At 63.4% G+C, this 15979-nt stretch overlaps 1 protein-coding gene across 1 annotated transcript; it reads left to right on the top strand.

Annotated features, from left to right (window-relative positions):
- Positions 1-8555: 8555 nt before the first annotated feature.
- EEF1A2 (eukaryotic translation elongation factor 1 alpha 2) lies at positions 8556-15979 on the top strand. The gene is made up of 7 exons (XM_047069811.1): positions 8556-8699; positions 10361-10540; positions 10956-11252; positions 12720-12870; positions 14096-14352; positions 14996-15230; positions 15852-15979. Exons 1-7 carry the CDS (start codon positions 8556-8558, stop codon positions 15977-15979), a joined length of 1392 nt encoding a protein of 463 aa, XP_046925767.1.

Genomic DNA, 15979 nt, shown 5'->3' on the forward strand with positions numbered 1-15979 from the left:
GCTTAAAAAGATAAAAACAAAAAATAATTCAAAAAGTACAGCCACCATAGTAAAAATGGATTCAGGTAAGAATCATCAGTGAGTGTTGGGTTGAAAGAGGGTTTCGATGAGGAACAGGGTATCTACAGAATCCAAGGTGCATCCTCATTAATTAGCTCATACTTACGAGGGGAAAATAAAACTTTGCTACAGGAAAAGCTAGCGGCCACCACCGTCACTGGGTCGTCGGGGGTGACGTCCCCGTCAGGGAACTAACCGACGTGAGGCACGAGGCACCTCCCCTTCGGATGCGTTGAGGGGAATACGTGTTGCTCGGTGGGGATTCCCACCAGGAAAATAAAACTTGAACTCATTCGTGCAGAAACATCAGAAGCTCCAGAAGACGGAACTCTTCAAAGCAACTGGCCTCAACTCTTAAAAAACGTCAGTGTCATAAAAGACACAAGTGGCAGAGGAACTATTTCCAATTAGACGAGATCGGGACATGTGACTTGGGAAGCCAGCGCTCGGTCCCAGACCGGGAAAAGCTGCCGGGGCGGCTGGCGCCATGGGAACAGGGCTTGTAGACCGAAGTGTTGTGTCAGTCGGAAGGACGCAGTCGAGTGCTGAGGGCAATGATTTACGCAGCCCTTTCGCAAGTGGCTTGGAAAAAAGAATATGCGTAGACACACACACGGAGAGTTGCATAGACGCACACAGAGAGGATTGCATGGACACACACACAGAATTGCATGGACACACACAGAGAACGAGAACGCCGATGGGCAGGCATTGACAATAGGGTGCCGGCGAAGGGCGCCCGGCGCTGGGGGCACCTACTCTTGCAACATTTCTCTAAGTTTGCAATGATTTCAGAATAAAAAAATGTACATGTGTGGAATCTACTGCCTCCGGCCACGGTGAAGTGGCAGGTGGCAGGCCAGCCCTGTGTCCACGAGGAAGCGTGGAGCTAGACCCCGTTGCGGCAGCCGCCCCAGGCGGTGGGGGGCCCAGGGAGTAGGGCTGCGGGTGGAGGGAGGTGGGTTCAGCGGACCTACACTCGCAGGGTCACCCAAGTGGGCTCAGGCTGAGGCTGGGGCGCAGGCCGGCTGAAGCGCGGGGAGCGGCTCAGGTCTGTGCCTTCTGGCTGGGGGAGCCTGGGGGGTCACGGAGAGCAGACACCACGGTCTGTGTCCTCGTGTACTAGTTATCTATTGCTGCATAACAAATGATCGCAGGTTAGTGGCTTTACAAAACATGCGTTTATTGTGCACACCCAGCTCCCTGGGTCAGGGGTCCAGGCACGGCTTACTGGGTCCTCTGCTCAGGGCTTCAGACGGGTGCCACCAAGCCATCAGTTTCCTTACGAAGCTCGCGGTCCTCTTCTAAGGTCACATGGCTGCTTTCTTTGGCTGGACAGCTGGAGGCCACTCACAGGTCTTAGGGGTTCCTTGACCTGTGGCCCCTTACAGGCCTTCTCGCATCTTGGTAGTTCTCTTCTTCAAGGCCAAGAGGAGAATCCCTCGTTCCGGTCTGTCTGCCGAGACAAGGTCTTAAATAACGTAGGCCAAGTAAGGGAGTTATAGCTCACCCCCTCTGTCATGTTCTGTTGGCTGGATGCAAGCCACAGGCTCTTTCTGCCCTCAGGGGGAAGAAGTTACTCCAGGGCATGAATCCTGGGGAGGGGGGGTGAGTTGAGATCAGAGCCAGAATGTCAGCAGACATCCCATGCTGGGCACCACTGGTATCTGGACCTGGCTGGGGTGGAGAGACCTTCTGACTTGTTTCTTTAAGAGATAAGACTACAGGGGCACCAGGCTGGCTCAGTCGGAGGAGCACACAACTCTTGATCTCATGGTCATGAGTTTGGGCCCTACGTTGGGGGTAGAGAGTACTTAAATAAATAAAATTAAAAAAAAAAGAGAGAGAGATGGGGTGCCTGGGTGGCTCAGTCAACTTTGGCTCAGGTCATGATCTCACGGTTTGTGGGTTCGGGCCCCGTGTCGGGCTCTGTGCTGAGAGCTCAGAGCCCGGAGCCTGCTTTGGATTCCGTGTCTCCCTCTCTCTCTGCCCCTCCCCCACTCACACTCTGTCTTTCTCTCTCCCAAATAAATAAACATGAAAAGAGAGAGAAGAGTACCACCTACAGTAATTCTACTCTAGGACCAATCTAAGAAAAGTTAAAGCTGAGCCTCATGAAAGGCTGGGGGACCAAGACTGAAAGTTGAATCTTATCCATCTGAGGGAAGTTATGTTGGGTGTTCCACAAATCAACACCAAAAAGCATGAGAACAAGCCCCTACAGGCCCAGCGATTGAATGGCCACTAAAATAAGAACCCACAGTCTCCAGAGGAAGATAACAGAATCCAGAGTCTTCACAGAACGTTCAGCATTCAGCCAAAAATTACTAGATGTGCAAAGAAATAGGAGAATTTCCTCATACCAGCAAGGAAAAAAGCCAGCGATCAATTAATTTTCTCTCAGCGGTGAATTTATCCTTCAGTGCCTGCCCTATGGAATGATCTGCTCACCGTAAAGCAGAAATGCTTCGGGTAAGTCTGTCCGTCATCACAGAGCAGGTCTTGAAGCGGGAGTTTCGAGCCAAGAGGCGGTGAACAGATGACGGTGCACACCTGTGGCTCCGAACCCCAGCCCCGTGGCGTCCTCGCACAAGTTCACACACAGCGGCACACGGCAACCTTATCGTAGAGCGACACTGAACGCGGAACCCCGTACGGCAGTGAGAAGAAACAACTACCGTGTAGGCTGTGTATGTGAAGTCTGAGAGTAGACAACATGATGCACGGTCTAAGAAGTCAGGACAGTGGTCACCTCTGAGGGCACGAGGGAGTGTTTCTTGATCTGGGTGGCCAGGTACCTTTGTCATTTGTGCACTTCTCTCTAAGCATTTCCAAGGACAGTCCCCGCACCCCCCCCCAACCTTTTCTCTAGCCAAGGACCAGCTTCCTCAGTCTTGCCAGCAGGGAGGGGGTCTCCCCTGGGGCAGGGCAGGCTCTGGACCTCCACCATTGGTGGATGCCGCCAACAGCCTCCTGCGCCCGTCACCCTAAGACACCCACGAGGCCTCCTGCTCCGGAGGCAGGTTATTCCCAATTGGCCTGCCGAGGGTTCGCTCTACCTACGAGGTGAAAACATGGGCCCGGGTTGCTAAGGAGCCTCAGGATCCCCACGCCTCCTTGAACTGAGCACTGAGGCCTCTCCCTGCAGCACCTGAGGAGTGGGCAGTGGGCCTGTAGACCCTCCCCAGGGGCTCCCCCCGTCTCCGGGCCCCACCATAGGGGCTGCCCCTTCTTGGCCAGAGCGGCTGACCCAGCCCCTGGGCTCTCCAGTGGCCCCCCAGCCTGCCATGGACCACATGGGGGGGGGGCTGGGCCGGAGCCCTGGACTCTGGGGGGCTCGGAGGGCAAAGGGCAAAGCTCGCCAGACCCCTTCCCCGGTGCTGGCGCTGGGCTTAGGCAGGGCAGGGGTGGAGCTCTGGTGGCGGCAGGAAGCTGCCCTCCCAAGCACTGGTGACACTAACCCGGGCTCTGGGTGGAGCTCTGCTCCTTCGCCATGGCAACAGCGCCCCGCTGTGTTGCTGGGGGATCGGCGGCCCCAAGTGCTGGTGGCTGGTAGGGCAGGCCCGGCTGACCTTCCCTTCCCTGAGGGGCTGCGTCCCCCTCTTCGGGGCCTCCCACCCTCCAGGCACGCTGGGTTTCTTAAGGTGGGCCGTTTGGGGGCCTAGATTGTCTAGTAAGTCACGCCCTGCACCCCGTTCCACTCGGCCCAGGGACCGAGCCCAGGGCTGGACGTTCGGTGGGGCCCCTGCCTAGCCTTGGGGTCTAGTTGGGGCGCAAGCGGCCGGCCCGCCACCCCCCCCCCAGCCCCGCCCCGGCCCTGCCACCAGGCCGCGGCCCCCAGGCCCCGCCCACCGCCCCCTCTGGCCCCTACTTCTCTGATTTGGGGCCACGATCTCACTTTTCCGAGGGGAGTGCAGCAGCCGACAGTTCCTCCTCCGTGGACACCACCTAATGTGCGGACTCATGGGCAGCTCAGTTCCCTGGTTGTCCAGCCTGGGGAGCTGGGGGAGGGAGGACCTTGACCCCAAGGCCGTCCAGGGTCCTGCTGCCCAGGTAGGCTGGGAGATGAGATGTGACTGACCCCGCACGTGAGGGTGAACACCGGAAGTCCTGGGGACAGACAGGAGCCTGTGGCCCAAGGCCAGGAGTTGAGGTCATTCTGAGACACCCCAAGGCTGGAGGGTGTGCTCAGCCCTGCCCCCCATCCTGCCCCCAAGTCACTGCCCGGGCAGCAGCTCCCAGGGTGACCACTGGCCTTGGCCCCGCAGGAAGGCACATGCCCGGCTGGTCAGTTATGCATTCGCAGGTTATTATTAACCCAGCAGTGACATCACCAGCAGCCAATAGGAGGAGGGTTTATTTCCAGGCTGACAGCTTGATAACGGTTAATTTTAGCTGGGTCTTCTTTCCACAGGCTCATGAAACCTCAGCCCGTCAAAGTGGGGGCTGCCTGTGTCTCCCCAAACAGCTCCCCGCTGGGGGTAGCTGGGGGCCACCGGAGGGGACAGAAGGTGTGCCGTGAGGCGGTGGCCCCTTCTTTGCTCCCCCTCCCCCGCCCTAACCACCCCCTTGGCTGCTCTGGGGGCCGTTGTGACTAGAGGCTCGGATTTGGGAGGGGGGGGTTGGGGGGAGTTGGAGGGGGAGGCGTGGCAAGCCTGACCTGGGAGGAGGGGAGGAGCGCAGGCGGGAACCGGTTGGCCTCTGTCCAGGAGTGACACTGGCCGGACTCAGGCCTTCCAAGCTGCCGGCAGGTTCCGCTCTCCTTGCTGTGTGACCTTGGGCACTGTGGCTTGTCTGTCTGTGCCCAGCTGACTCTCGGTCAGTGGGTGCCCCGCCGCCTGGTAGGCCCACCCAGCACTTGATGAACTCACAAGGCCTGGAGACGGGTTATTTAGTATTTGGTGTTTGGTTCTGTTCAGTGACCTGTAGTTATTAAATGCTGTGCAATGGTGAGGAGGTGTTAGTTAGTTTGGGGACTCTGCAGTCGTACGGGCTTGTTCAGCACTGTCGGTGTCTTATTATGCAGTCTCACCGTCCAAGAGAGCTTGAGTGTCGCCACCTCACCCAGCCTCCCAGGGCCCTGCAGGCTGCCCCGCTGCAGGTGCACGGGGCGCCTCCTGGGGACACAGAGGCACCTTGGAGAAACCACCTGAGACCCCTCGGGGTCAGCGTGTAGGGCCTTCAGGGAGGATGCTGCATCCCACCGGCCTGCCCCTGGCAGGGGTGTCAAACGTGATTCGGTCCCCACCAGGCTGACGGCCGTGGGTAAGCCCAGAGTAGGTGCGCAGTCCAGACCTGTTGACGGGGAGCGGTCTGCAGGCAGCCCGGGGTCCTGGGCGCTGGGGGTCCCTCTGGGGAAATGGGGGTGGGCGTCTCCAGGGACCTGGGCCTCCCTCAGCCTTGGTTTGGCCCATCCCAGCTTCAGCCAATCCCGATGTCTCCCAGACCCCTGCTAACCTTCAGGCGGGAGGGACGCATTAAATATAGAGGGCAGCTGGGCAGGGGGGCGGGGTGGGGTGGGTCTCCGTTTCTTGCCAGGAGTTTATTTTTAATTCCTGGCTCCTGCGTGATAGTATCAGCAGCACTTGGAGGTGCCCGGAGTCATCTGTGAGCCCCTCCCTGCCTGAAAGGGCCAGGAGTCCGTCTGTCTGTGGGTGCAGACCTTGGTCCTGTGGGGCAGGTCCCCTGTCCTCACAGCCCAATGGGACAGCCTGTCCCTCCCTCAGAGACCTCTCCCTGAGCAGGGGAGACCTGCTTGCCCCCCCCCCACCCCCACTGTGCTGGGCCCCTTTCCCCCCTGACCTCTGAGGGTCCCATCTCTGAGGGCTCTCTCAGCCACTGCCCCCGTGCAAGGAGCTGGGCACTAGGCCTCTGCTCTCACCCACTGAACACACATTTCTGAAGACCCTGCAGTCACTAAGAAGAATAAGACAGGAGCGGTGGCCGGACGATGGCAGATGAGGCCACGGGGAGAGGTGCCAACGGCGGAGAGGCCTGTAGACTTGGTTTTCACACAACACAGCGCTTCCCCGTCCCTCCCCTGAAAACCCATTTTGGCCATTGCCCTGGTCTGCCCAGGACCCTCAGAGGTCCCCCATCTGTGGCCTGGGACTCTGCTTCCCTGGGGGCTCCTGCCCGTCGTGCACACCAGGGCAGCCCAGGAGGCACCAGTGGGCTCTGGGAACAGACCTGGGTGCTCCCTGCATGGAGAGAGGCCCAGGGTGAAAACAGTCCTTTCCAGAAGCCTCGGAGGGACGGTGGTGGAGGTGGATCGCCTCAGGCCTCAGGTCACTCTGCCGGACCGAGGGGACCCTGGACACACCATTTTCAGTCTGTCCCACGGGGCCGGACTGGGGGCACGCCAGGGTGAGGCCACGTGGCAGGCACCCAGGCACAGGAAGCAAGCAGATTCCAGGGTCTCGGGGAAAGGACCCATTCCGCAGAGGCCACACTGAGGAGGCAGAACAGAGGCTTGTTAGTGCGTCGGGCACCAACCACGTGGAGGGCCAGGCCAGGGCTCAGTCCCTGACCTCAGTCCCCTGACCTCAGTCCCTGCCCCCTCCTGGCCGAGGCCTTACCTGCTGCTACCCTGGCCCCACCTGTGTTTTCCGCTACCTGGGGCTGACCCCTGGCCTGAGACCTCCCTCGGCATCTGCAGTGCCCTCTCGCTCTCTCCAGGAGCGCCTGAGCCTGGCCACTCCGGCTCTGCCTCATCTGCCCTCCATCTCTGGCGGTTTCTCGCCCGTCGCCTCCCTCCTCTCCGGCTCCCTCCCCCCGCCCCCCTCTCTTCTCTCCGCGCCTCCCTGCCTGCACTCCCTCCGGTGCGTCCGCGCCTTTGTCGCTCGCTCCCTCGCCGCATCTTTCTGTCGCGTCCCTGCCGCGCCCGCGCGCGTCCGCCGTCCCCGCATCCCCGCATCCCTCGCGTCCCCGCCCCGGCCCCGCCCGCCCCCCTCCCCCGCCGGTACCGCATTGCCGTACTGCAGGGGCGCGGTGCATTGCGCCCGCTCCGTCAATAGGTGGACCCCCTCCCGGAGAGATAAAACCGCCGCGCCGGCGCCGCTAGTCCCTCTGGCTGAGATCTCGGCTCTGGGTAAGGACGCTCGGCCTCCGGGTCTCCGGCTCCATCCCCAGCTTTCCGCAGAGGGCCCTCTCTCGGGGCACCGGACCTGGAGGCAGAGAGGGGCCAGGGAGGCGCCTGGCCAGGCTGCGCTGCTCGCCCCGGGCTTCGGCCAGCCATCCCACGCGCCCGGACCGGCACCAGGGTTCGGTCCCCGCGGGCGACAGGGGCTGGGGTGGGGGCACCGCGGTGGCGCTTGTTTATGCGGTGGCGGCGGCGGGGGAGCGGTCTTCTGGGCGGCGGCGATCGCCCTGCTGCCGCGACCTTGGAACCGGCTGGGGCCCTGCGGGGTTGGGGCAGGGTCGTCCTCGCTGGGGGCTGCTGGAGATGCCCGCGGAGGGGGAGGCCGTGAGAGCCCGGAGGCACTCGCCACCCTGCCCCCACCGGGTGGGCCTAGGGGTGTCCGCTTGGTGTCTGCACCCTAGGGCGCACTGTTTCCCTCCCCCAGGCACCTGTCCCCTCCCGGGCTGCCCGGATTTCTTCACTGACCTCCAGGATGGGGCAGGGGCTGTGACCTGGGTTCTGACCAGAGGGAGAGGGGGAGGGGGTGCCCCCCTGCCCCCACCAGGCTGCAGGCACCGCTGTCTGGCTCTTGCTGAGCTTGGCTGCGGGGCCAGATTCTTCTCTCCTCTTTCAAAGCCGGCACCCCACTCCCTTGCCCTACCGTCTGCCCCCTGCCCGGGTCCGGGGAGGGCCCAAGCTATTCTAGGCCCCCTGTCTGGGCACCACCGCCTTGCCGGAGCTCTGGCCCAGCCTGTCTCCCCTGGTGCCAGCCTGCCTGGCAGGGATGAGGGGAAGATGGCTCCCTCTCTGCTGGAGGAGAGGAGTGGGGAGCACTGACCGTCTCTCCACCAGGCGACAGCTACGCTGGTGGGGGTGGGGCACAGCAGTGGGCCTGGGACTCCTGGGAGGCGAGAAGCATCAGGGACAGAGCCCCGGAGAGGAGAGCGGGGCAGGGTGACTCATCACCGGGCTCCTGGCTGGTCATGGGGCTCGCCCAGCTTGGCGCTCCTCCCCCGCCTTCAGGGGGGGTTAGCCTCCTTCATGGGGGTGCCCTGTGGGCACAGCACCCCGATATTTACTGCAGATTGGACTGCTGGGGCTTGCCACCTGACCCGAAAGGGCCAGGCCCAGGCTGGGGGGTGGTCTTCCCTCCCTACTAAATGTGGGAATGCGGCCCCTGCCTCGGGGCCAGGTGTGTGGGCAGGGGTGGGGGTGTGCTGGCAACCTGTGCAGGGCAGTGTCTCTGCTGGCCTCCGTCTGAGGCTCTCTGTGGCCTGTCCCCCACCCCACCCCACAGAATCACTGCCCGACAGCCCCCTCATCCTGAGCCACAGCGCTCCAGCTCGGTCCGGCCCCTCCCCCCACCCCGGGCAGAATGGGCAAGGAGAAGACCCACATCAACATCGTGGTCATAGGCCACGTGGACTCCGGCAAGTCCACCACGACGGGCCACCTCATCTACAAGTGCGGAGGCATCGACAAGAGGACCATCGAGAAGTTTGAGAAGGAGGCGGCGGAGGTGAGCCTGGGGGCCCCTGTCTTTTTCGCCACACTGAGGGGACAGCTTCCCGCCTTGGAGGCCGGGCTGGCGCGTCCCTGACTCCAGGCACAGCTGATCTCCTCCAGGGCACGAGGGCGTGAGCCCTAAAGGAAGCCGCGTGGGGGACAAATATCTGAGAGAGTCCAGGTGGAGTGGCAGGGGGGGGGGTTGCCTCCCTCTGAGGATGTGCTTGGTGTTGGCGGGGGAGGGGTGGCCCGCTGGCTCTGCCCCTGGGGCAGGGGAGGTGGCCTGGACGCAGCATTTCTGCTGCCCCCCGCCACAGCAGGCTCCGGAACTCTCTGCCACACTGGACTTGAGAACCTGGAACGGGTTCCCGTGTCCCCACGGCCGAGTGCTGGGGCTGCAGGCACTGCTGCCCTCACTTGTCCCGGGGCTGGGCCACGACTCAGGGTGGCTATTAATAGCTCACTGATGGGCACCCGGCCCCGGCCCGTCAGCTCCACTTTCTCATGCTGGGCTGGGCTGGGGAGGGCTGCTTGTCCAGGGCGGCACTCTTTGCGGGGGGGGGGGGGGTCCTGGTTGCTTGGTGAGGATGAGAGGGGCCCCGGTGACTGAGCTTTCTCTCAAGTGGCAGAGACCCCCGAGTGGGAAGTGGTCACGGAGTGTGGGGGTCTGCTCTTTGCGACCCCTGCCCCCACCCCTGGGCTCTGGGAGAAGCCCCCGTGTGGGGGGCTGTAAGGGTCCTCTCCTGGATGACAGAGGGGTGGGGGCCAGGGCCCAGGAGGAGTCAGTTGCTGGCCTGGGGTGACCTCGCTCGGAGTGTGTGTGTGTGGGGGGGTGCTGGGCCGCCTCCCTCCGCGCCTGGGCCCAAACGCTGCGTCACTCCCTCCTTCCCTGCGGGTTTGGCGCTGGGGGGAGGCCGTGGGTGTTTGCAGGATGTCTGATTCAGGTCTAGCTGGGTCCCATCTGGGTCCTGGCAGGGCGGCCCTCCTGGCCGGGCAGCCTCACATCAGCCCAGCCAGGCGGCAGTAACCACAGCTCTGGGCCCGGCACGGGAGGCCTCGCTGGGCTGGGCACAGGTGTTTGCAGGTGGGGCGAGGAAGGGGAGGAGGGGCCTCAGAGCTACTAGGAAGCCTTGGCTGTCTGTAGAAAGAGCTGGAAAGCCCGGCCCTGCCATGCAACCTCATCCAATTTCCTTTTTATTTTTTGTCTTAAAAAAAATCACAGAGGGGTTTTGGGCTTGACACGTCGACAGTGGTGTTGCAGGCCTGTGGCTGACGCAGCGATCTGCGCCTGCGGGTGCGGCTGCGGGTGCGGGGGTCGCCAGCTTCAGATAAAGGGGAGCCCCCAGCCAGGGGAGGGGTTTAAATAGCCTGGGGGCTTCTCCGCAGGCCTGACTCCCAGGCCCTTGCGCCACCTACTGGTGGACATTCAAATGGCAAGCATCGAGGTGGCAAAGGCCAGACCTGGGGCCACAGGATGGCAGGGCTGAGGTCGAGGTGTCCCTCAGAGGTCCTTGCATCTGACTCCCTCGCTCTGGAGATGGGATCAGGGTCCTGGGGTTCCAGTGGGGAGCGAGGGAGGCTGTCACCCAGGTCTCTCCGCTGTGACATGCTGCCGTGGTCCAGGGGCTGAGTCCCAAGCCCCTCCCTGAACCATCCCCCCACCCCGCCCCCCAGATGGGGAAGGGCTCCTTCAAGTACGCCTGGGTGCTGGACAAACTGAAGGCGGAGCGGGAGCGCGGCATCACCATCGACATCTCCCTCTGGAAGTTCGAGACCACCAAGTACTACATCACCATCATCGATGCCCCCGGCCACCGCGACTTCATCAAGAACATGATCACTGGCACGTCCCAGGTGGGCAGGGCTGCAGGGGGCCGAGGGGGCACCCGTTCAGTACACACCTGGGGGCCCGGGAGCCTTGAGGGGTAGCTGGGTTTCCTCTGCTCCCTTGCCAGGGCACAAGGAGAGAGAGGGAGAGGAGAGGGAGAGCGAGATAACCTCATCACACCTGGACAGAGTCCCCCACAGAGCTGACCAAGGGCCCCATCATCTCAGCTAGGCAGAGGTGCCCACAAGGACCGCTGGCCACTGTCAGGGCCGCCTTTGCAGACAGACAGACCCAGACACCGTCAGGCCATTCACACGGACAGACGAGCCCCTGCGGCTGCCCCTAAGGCCCAGAGCCCGAGGGCCCGTCCCGGGGCACCTGCCTGGCGGGGCCCGGTGCGAGGCGGGGCCCGGGGCTCACTGCACCTGACCTGCCGGGCAGGCGGACTGCGCGGTGCTCATAGTGGCTGCAGGAGTGGGCGAGTTCGAGGCGGGCATCTCCAAGAACGGGCAGACCCGTGAGCACGCGCTGCTGGCCTACACGCTGGGCGTGAAGCAGCTCATCGTGGGGGTCAACAAGATGGACTCCACGGAGCCCGCCTACAGCGAGAAGCGCTACGACGAGATTGTCAAGGAGGTCAGCGCCTACATCAAGAAGATCGGCTACAACCCCGCCACTGTGCCCTTCGTGCCCATCTCCGGCTGGCACGGCGACAACATGCTGGAGCCCTCCCCCAACGTGAGTTGCCCGGGGCTGGGCGGGGGGGGGGGGGTTGACGGGGCCGCTCGGAACCCTGCCCGGGAGCCCAGGGCACTGGGTCAGAAGGCCTGTCCGCAGGCTCCCCTCAGCCACACTGTGTTCCCTTAACCTGCATGACCCTGGGCACCTGGCCCCGTGGGTGTCTGCCTGGCGGGCCGCCGCCTCCTCGGGGCCTAGGCGCCGTGCCCATGAGGCCAGCAGAGGCCCCTTCTCTGGCCAGGGGTACCGGCTCTGGGCAGGCAGTGTGGGAGCAGCGGCCGCCACGGCCTAGGCCCAAGCGCTCTGTCGCAGGAGGCTCTGCCCTCATGGGGTTAGTTGTCGTCTCCCCAGGGTGTGGAGCGGGCTGGGCTCTGGGAAGGGCCGAGGCCCGGCTCTCCGCTGGCCAGATGGGAAGTTTCTGGCTCCCGCAGCCGGCATCTCAGGGACTCTGACTCAGCGGGAGGTGACGAGGTGGGGCCCGAAGTGGTTTTCAGAACGTGAGAACAAGGGCCTGGACGCAGCGAAGGCAGAGGACGGCGCTGGCCTAGAAGGGTGGCCATTTGCTCCAGCCAGTGCTGCAGCCACCCACACTGAGCTGGGCGGGCGTGGAGGGGGCCCTGGGCCGAAGCTGGGGACCCTGCCCCCGTCCCGCTAGGCTGCATGCTCGCACGTGGTGGGTCCCGCACAGGATGTCACGGAGCAACCAGTGAGCCGCCACTCCCCACCCTCCTGGCAGGGCCGACAGAACACCCTAGCCCTGAACTTCCCGCTCCTGACCTGCTGCTCAGGGAGCCGTCTGTTGATCTGTGCTGCCGGGAGGACACAGCCCCTGGGAGCGGACTGGGCAGCACTTCCGGCCCCCTCCCCTTCTCCCTGCCTGTGGCCAGCGGGTCGGGGGGCTCCAGGCAGGAGAAGCCCTGGGCGATGCCGGGTCAGCCGTGCCTGGAGACAGGTGGCATAGCGGTTGGGGGCCGAGGCTGGACCCTCTGCCTCTAGCCTGGCCGCCCCGGACTCTGGCCCCTCCCGCTCCGGTGCCGGCCCTGCCCAGGGATCTGAGGGCTGCCAGAAAGAGGGGCTGAGCTGGGCTGGGCTCCATGCTGGGCGCTTATTCAGGGGTGCCAGAACCCGCCTCCGTCTGAGTGCGGTGTGAGCAGTCTGGGCTGGGGAAGGGGCCCCCCTGTTTTTTCGCCAGACCTCCTTTCCCAAGGCTTCTGTGATGTTGGGAGTGTGGACCGGGGCTGGGGAGGGTGCAGGGCTGCGCAGCGTCTCGATGGCACGAACAGGCTTAGGGTGAACCGTTGGCCATTGGGTAGCGGCGAGTCCCGTGCTCCCCTGCTCCCCAGGCCCTCAGGTCACATGCCTCCACCGGGATTTCTGGAAAGTCCTGGGGAGGCCCTGGGGCTGTGGGGCAGGGCGGGGCAGGTGGAGGCGGTCTCTGCCTCCAACGGACACCTTCTTCCTGTCCAGATGCCGTGGTTCAAGGGCTGGAAAGTGGAGCGTAAGGAGGGGAACGCCAGCGGCGTGTCCCTGCTGGAGGCCCTGGACACCATCCTGCCCCCTACACGCCCCACAGATAAGCCCCTGCGCCTGCCACTGCAGGACGTGTACAAGATCGGCGGTGAGTGACGGTTCAGTGCTGGACGCCCCACCTCAGGCAGCCGGCCCAGCCCACCCTGGCCGGGTCTCCCCCTCACACCCAGCTCCTGAGACCAGGGCCCCTGACAAGGAGGGTTCGAGGCCAAGTTATCTGCCTGTCCCTCAGTGCTGCACACTTTCTGGGGGCCATCCATCCACCTGTCCATCTCCCATCCATGCTCCATCCATCCATCCACCCCATCTATCCATCCATCTGTCCATCCACCATCCATCCATCCATCCATCCATTCATCTCTATCCAGACGACTGTTTACCCCACACATTCATCCGTCCATCCATCCATCTACCCACCCATCTGCCTATCTGTCCATCCAGACATCCACCCACCCCTCCCATCCATCTATCCATTTATCTGCCCATCCATCCATCCATCCATCCATCCACACACCTACCCACCCTTACCCGTTCATCCATCTGTCCAGGGTCTTTCTCTCTTCAAGTAAGCACTGAGCCCTGTGCCAGGAGTTGGTGGCATAAGGGTAACTCACATGTCCCCTTCCCCCATGGCCGTCCCAGTCCTGTGGGAGACATGACCTACCCCAGGCATGAGAAATGCTATTCGTGAGATGACAGAGAAACCACAAGCAAACATGAGGCCCACAAGGGGCACCGTGGAGACCCCCAGCCAGGGGGCTCGTGCAGAACGGGGGTGTCACACTCACCTAGCACAGAAAACCGCCACCAGCCTCAGTGTCTGTCATACCACAGCCAGGGATATGGGAGTAGGGTCTCCCTGCACGCACGCTGGGGGACCCCGCATAGCCACTGAGCAGGCACACAGGCGTCAGCGGATCCGTGAGAAGCGCTGGTGCCACAGTGTCCCTCTGGGGGTGGCTCCCTGAGACAGGCAGGCAGTCCTGGGTGGATGACCTTGACCCGTGCTGCTGCTGCTGCCTCGCCAGGAGGGGCCTCAGAGAAGGGAGGGGTCCCCACAGTACCGCCCCCGGTCAAGATGGGCCTCCCTCTGCCCATGCTCCACACCCCCCCCCCACTTTGCTCCTGCCCAACACCACTAGGGGTTCTTTCTTGTTCAGTCCTTTCTGTTCCCGACAGAACGGGCCAGGGGAGCCTCCACTTCTGTCTGAACCTCAGTGTCTGCCTTGTCTGGGGTCTCCCCCGTCTCTGCACTCTGCCCATGTGGCCACACCTCTCCCCCACCCCTCACAGCCCTCTTTCCCTCTACCCAGGCATTGGCACCGTGCCCGTGGGCCGAGTGGAGACGGGCATCCTTCGGCCGGGCATGGTGGTGACCTTTGCACCCGTCAACATCACCACGGAGGTGAAGTCAGTGGAAATGCACCATGAGGCCCTGAGCGAGGCCCTGCCTGGCGACAACGTCGGCTTCAATGTGAAGAACGTGTCGGTCAAGGACATCCGCCGAGGCAACGTGTGTGGGGACAGCAAGTCCGACCCACCCCAGGAGGCTGCCCAGTTCACCTCCCAGGTGCGCGGCTGCAGGGGCCGGTGTGGCCCGTTCCCCCAAGGGTGGTGGGGCTGTCATCGCACGGTGCTGGGCGCCTGGGAAAACGTAGACCCCCGCTTTACAAACGAGGCCACCCAGGCCTGGAGAGGCTGGATCAGGGCTGAGGGCACTCACGGGAAGAGCGGACACCGGAGGGGCCCGGCCTCTGAACCTCACTGGGGTCCCGCTTGAGTCCTGAACACGTTTTTAGTAGTTTATTGCCGGAGACATCTCTACATTTTTCTTTTCTTCTCGACGTTTTCACGGCACCCTCTTGATCACCTCTTCGTGTGACAACGGGCGTAAAAATTGGCTTCCTTGACATATAACCGAAGTGTAATAACTGAGGTCCGCTTTTCTCATCCCCCTGCCTCAGCTCTGGCCAGTGCAGACAGTATGAGTCCTGCCCAGTGGCCCTTCATGCAGTGCACTTGCTGGCTGTTTCTCTCCTGTGCTTTGCCAAATGCTTGACGAGGACCCTGGGGTCCATGTCAGGGGTGTGGGTCCCTGACCTTTCCCCACGGCCAGCACCTGGGCCCCTGGGCCTAAAGCTTCGCTCCGATGCCGTCTCACCCCCTCTGGGCACGCCTGACGGCCTTGTGCCCTTGTGCACCTCTCCCTCCAGGTTATCATCCTGAACCACCCAGGGCAGATCAGTGCCGGCTACTCACCGGTCATCGACTGCCACACGGCACACATCGCCTGCAAGTTTGCCGAGCTGAAGGAGAAGATTGACCGGCGCTCAGGCAAGAAGCTGGAGGACAACCCCAAAGCCCTGAAGTCCGGTGACGCAGCCATCGTGGAGATGGTCCCTGGGAAGCCCATGTGTGTGGAGAGCTTCTCACAGTACCCACCTCTCGGTGAGCTGGGCAGGTGGTGGAGGGAGCTGCGGCCTGGGTGGGGCTGGTCCGGCTGCCAGAGGACCACTTCCGGGTGGGGGGTTTGGCGGGGGGGGGGGGGGCCCTTCAGTTTGCTCCGCTTAGAGTTTAGCAGGAGACCTGCGGCCTCCGTCCCATGAAGCAGCCCTGCCGGCCAGCTCTGGGATGGTGTCCTCCTCTGTAGATGAAGGCCCCGGGCCCCGTAGCCAGTCTAGTGGCAGCATTAGGGCTGACTGCCGGAGCTGGACAGCAGCTGGCTGGCGGCACACACGTCCCTGGGACAACCCACCGGCCTCCGTGCGAGAGCTGCCTCGTGCAGGCTGCCGGCCGGCTTCGTCGTAGCTGTGCCTCGCCAGGCGCGCTCCAAGAGCGTCGGCGCGTCCTTGGACCCCCACACGCCCGGGGCGGGTCCTGCAGTCGTTCCTGCCACCCGAGAACCTGATAGCGCTAGCGTCCCACACTCCTCGGGCCGCGGCCGCACCGCGCCACCTGCAGCCCCGCTGGGCAGGGAGCGGCGGGCGCGAGTGCGCCTGCGCCCGGCGTGTCCCGGCCGGGGCGGGGCCAGGCCGGCCCTCGCCCACCCCTCACGCCCTCTCCCCGCAGGCCGCTTCGCCGTGCGCGACATGCGGCAGACGGTGGCCGTGGGCGTCATCAAGAACGTGGAAAAGAAGAGCGGCGGCGCCGGCAAGGTCACCAAGTCCGCGCAGAAGGCTCAGAAGGCGGGCAAGTGA

Source organism: Lynx rufus, unplaced genomic scaffold (genome assembly GCF_022079265.1).
Source record: "Lynx rufus isolate CCGP_SWC_20201006 ecotype Redwood Valley unplaced genomic scaffold, mLynRuf1.p SCAF_8, whole genome shotgun sequence".
Classification (NCBI taxonomy): domain Eukaryota; kingdom Metazoa; phylum Chordata; class Mammalia; order Carnivora; family Felidae; genus Lynx; species Lynx rufus.

What these genes read in the sequence shown, in the direction of transcription:
- EEF1A2 (XM_047069811.1), top strand. Translation starts at nt 8,556, where the DNA reads ATGGGCAAGGAGAAGACCCACATCAACATCGTGGTCATAGGCCACGTG. An exon ending in TTGAGAAGGAGGCGGCGGAG is followed by an intron (nt 8,700 to 10,360) that starts GTGAGCCTGGGG and finishes CCCGCCCCCCAG; the next exon opens with ATGGGGAAGGGCTCCTTCAA. An exon ending in CTCACAGTACCCACCTCTCG is followed by an intron (nt 15,231 to 15,851) that starts GTGAGCTGGGCA and finishes CTCTCCCCGCAG; the next exon opens with GCCGCTTCGCCGTGCGCGAC.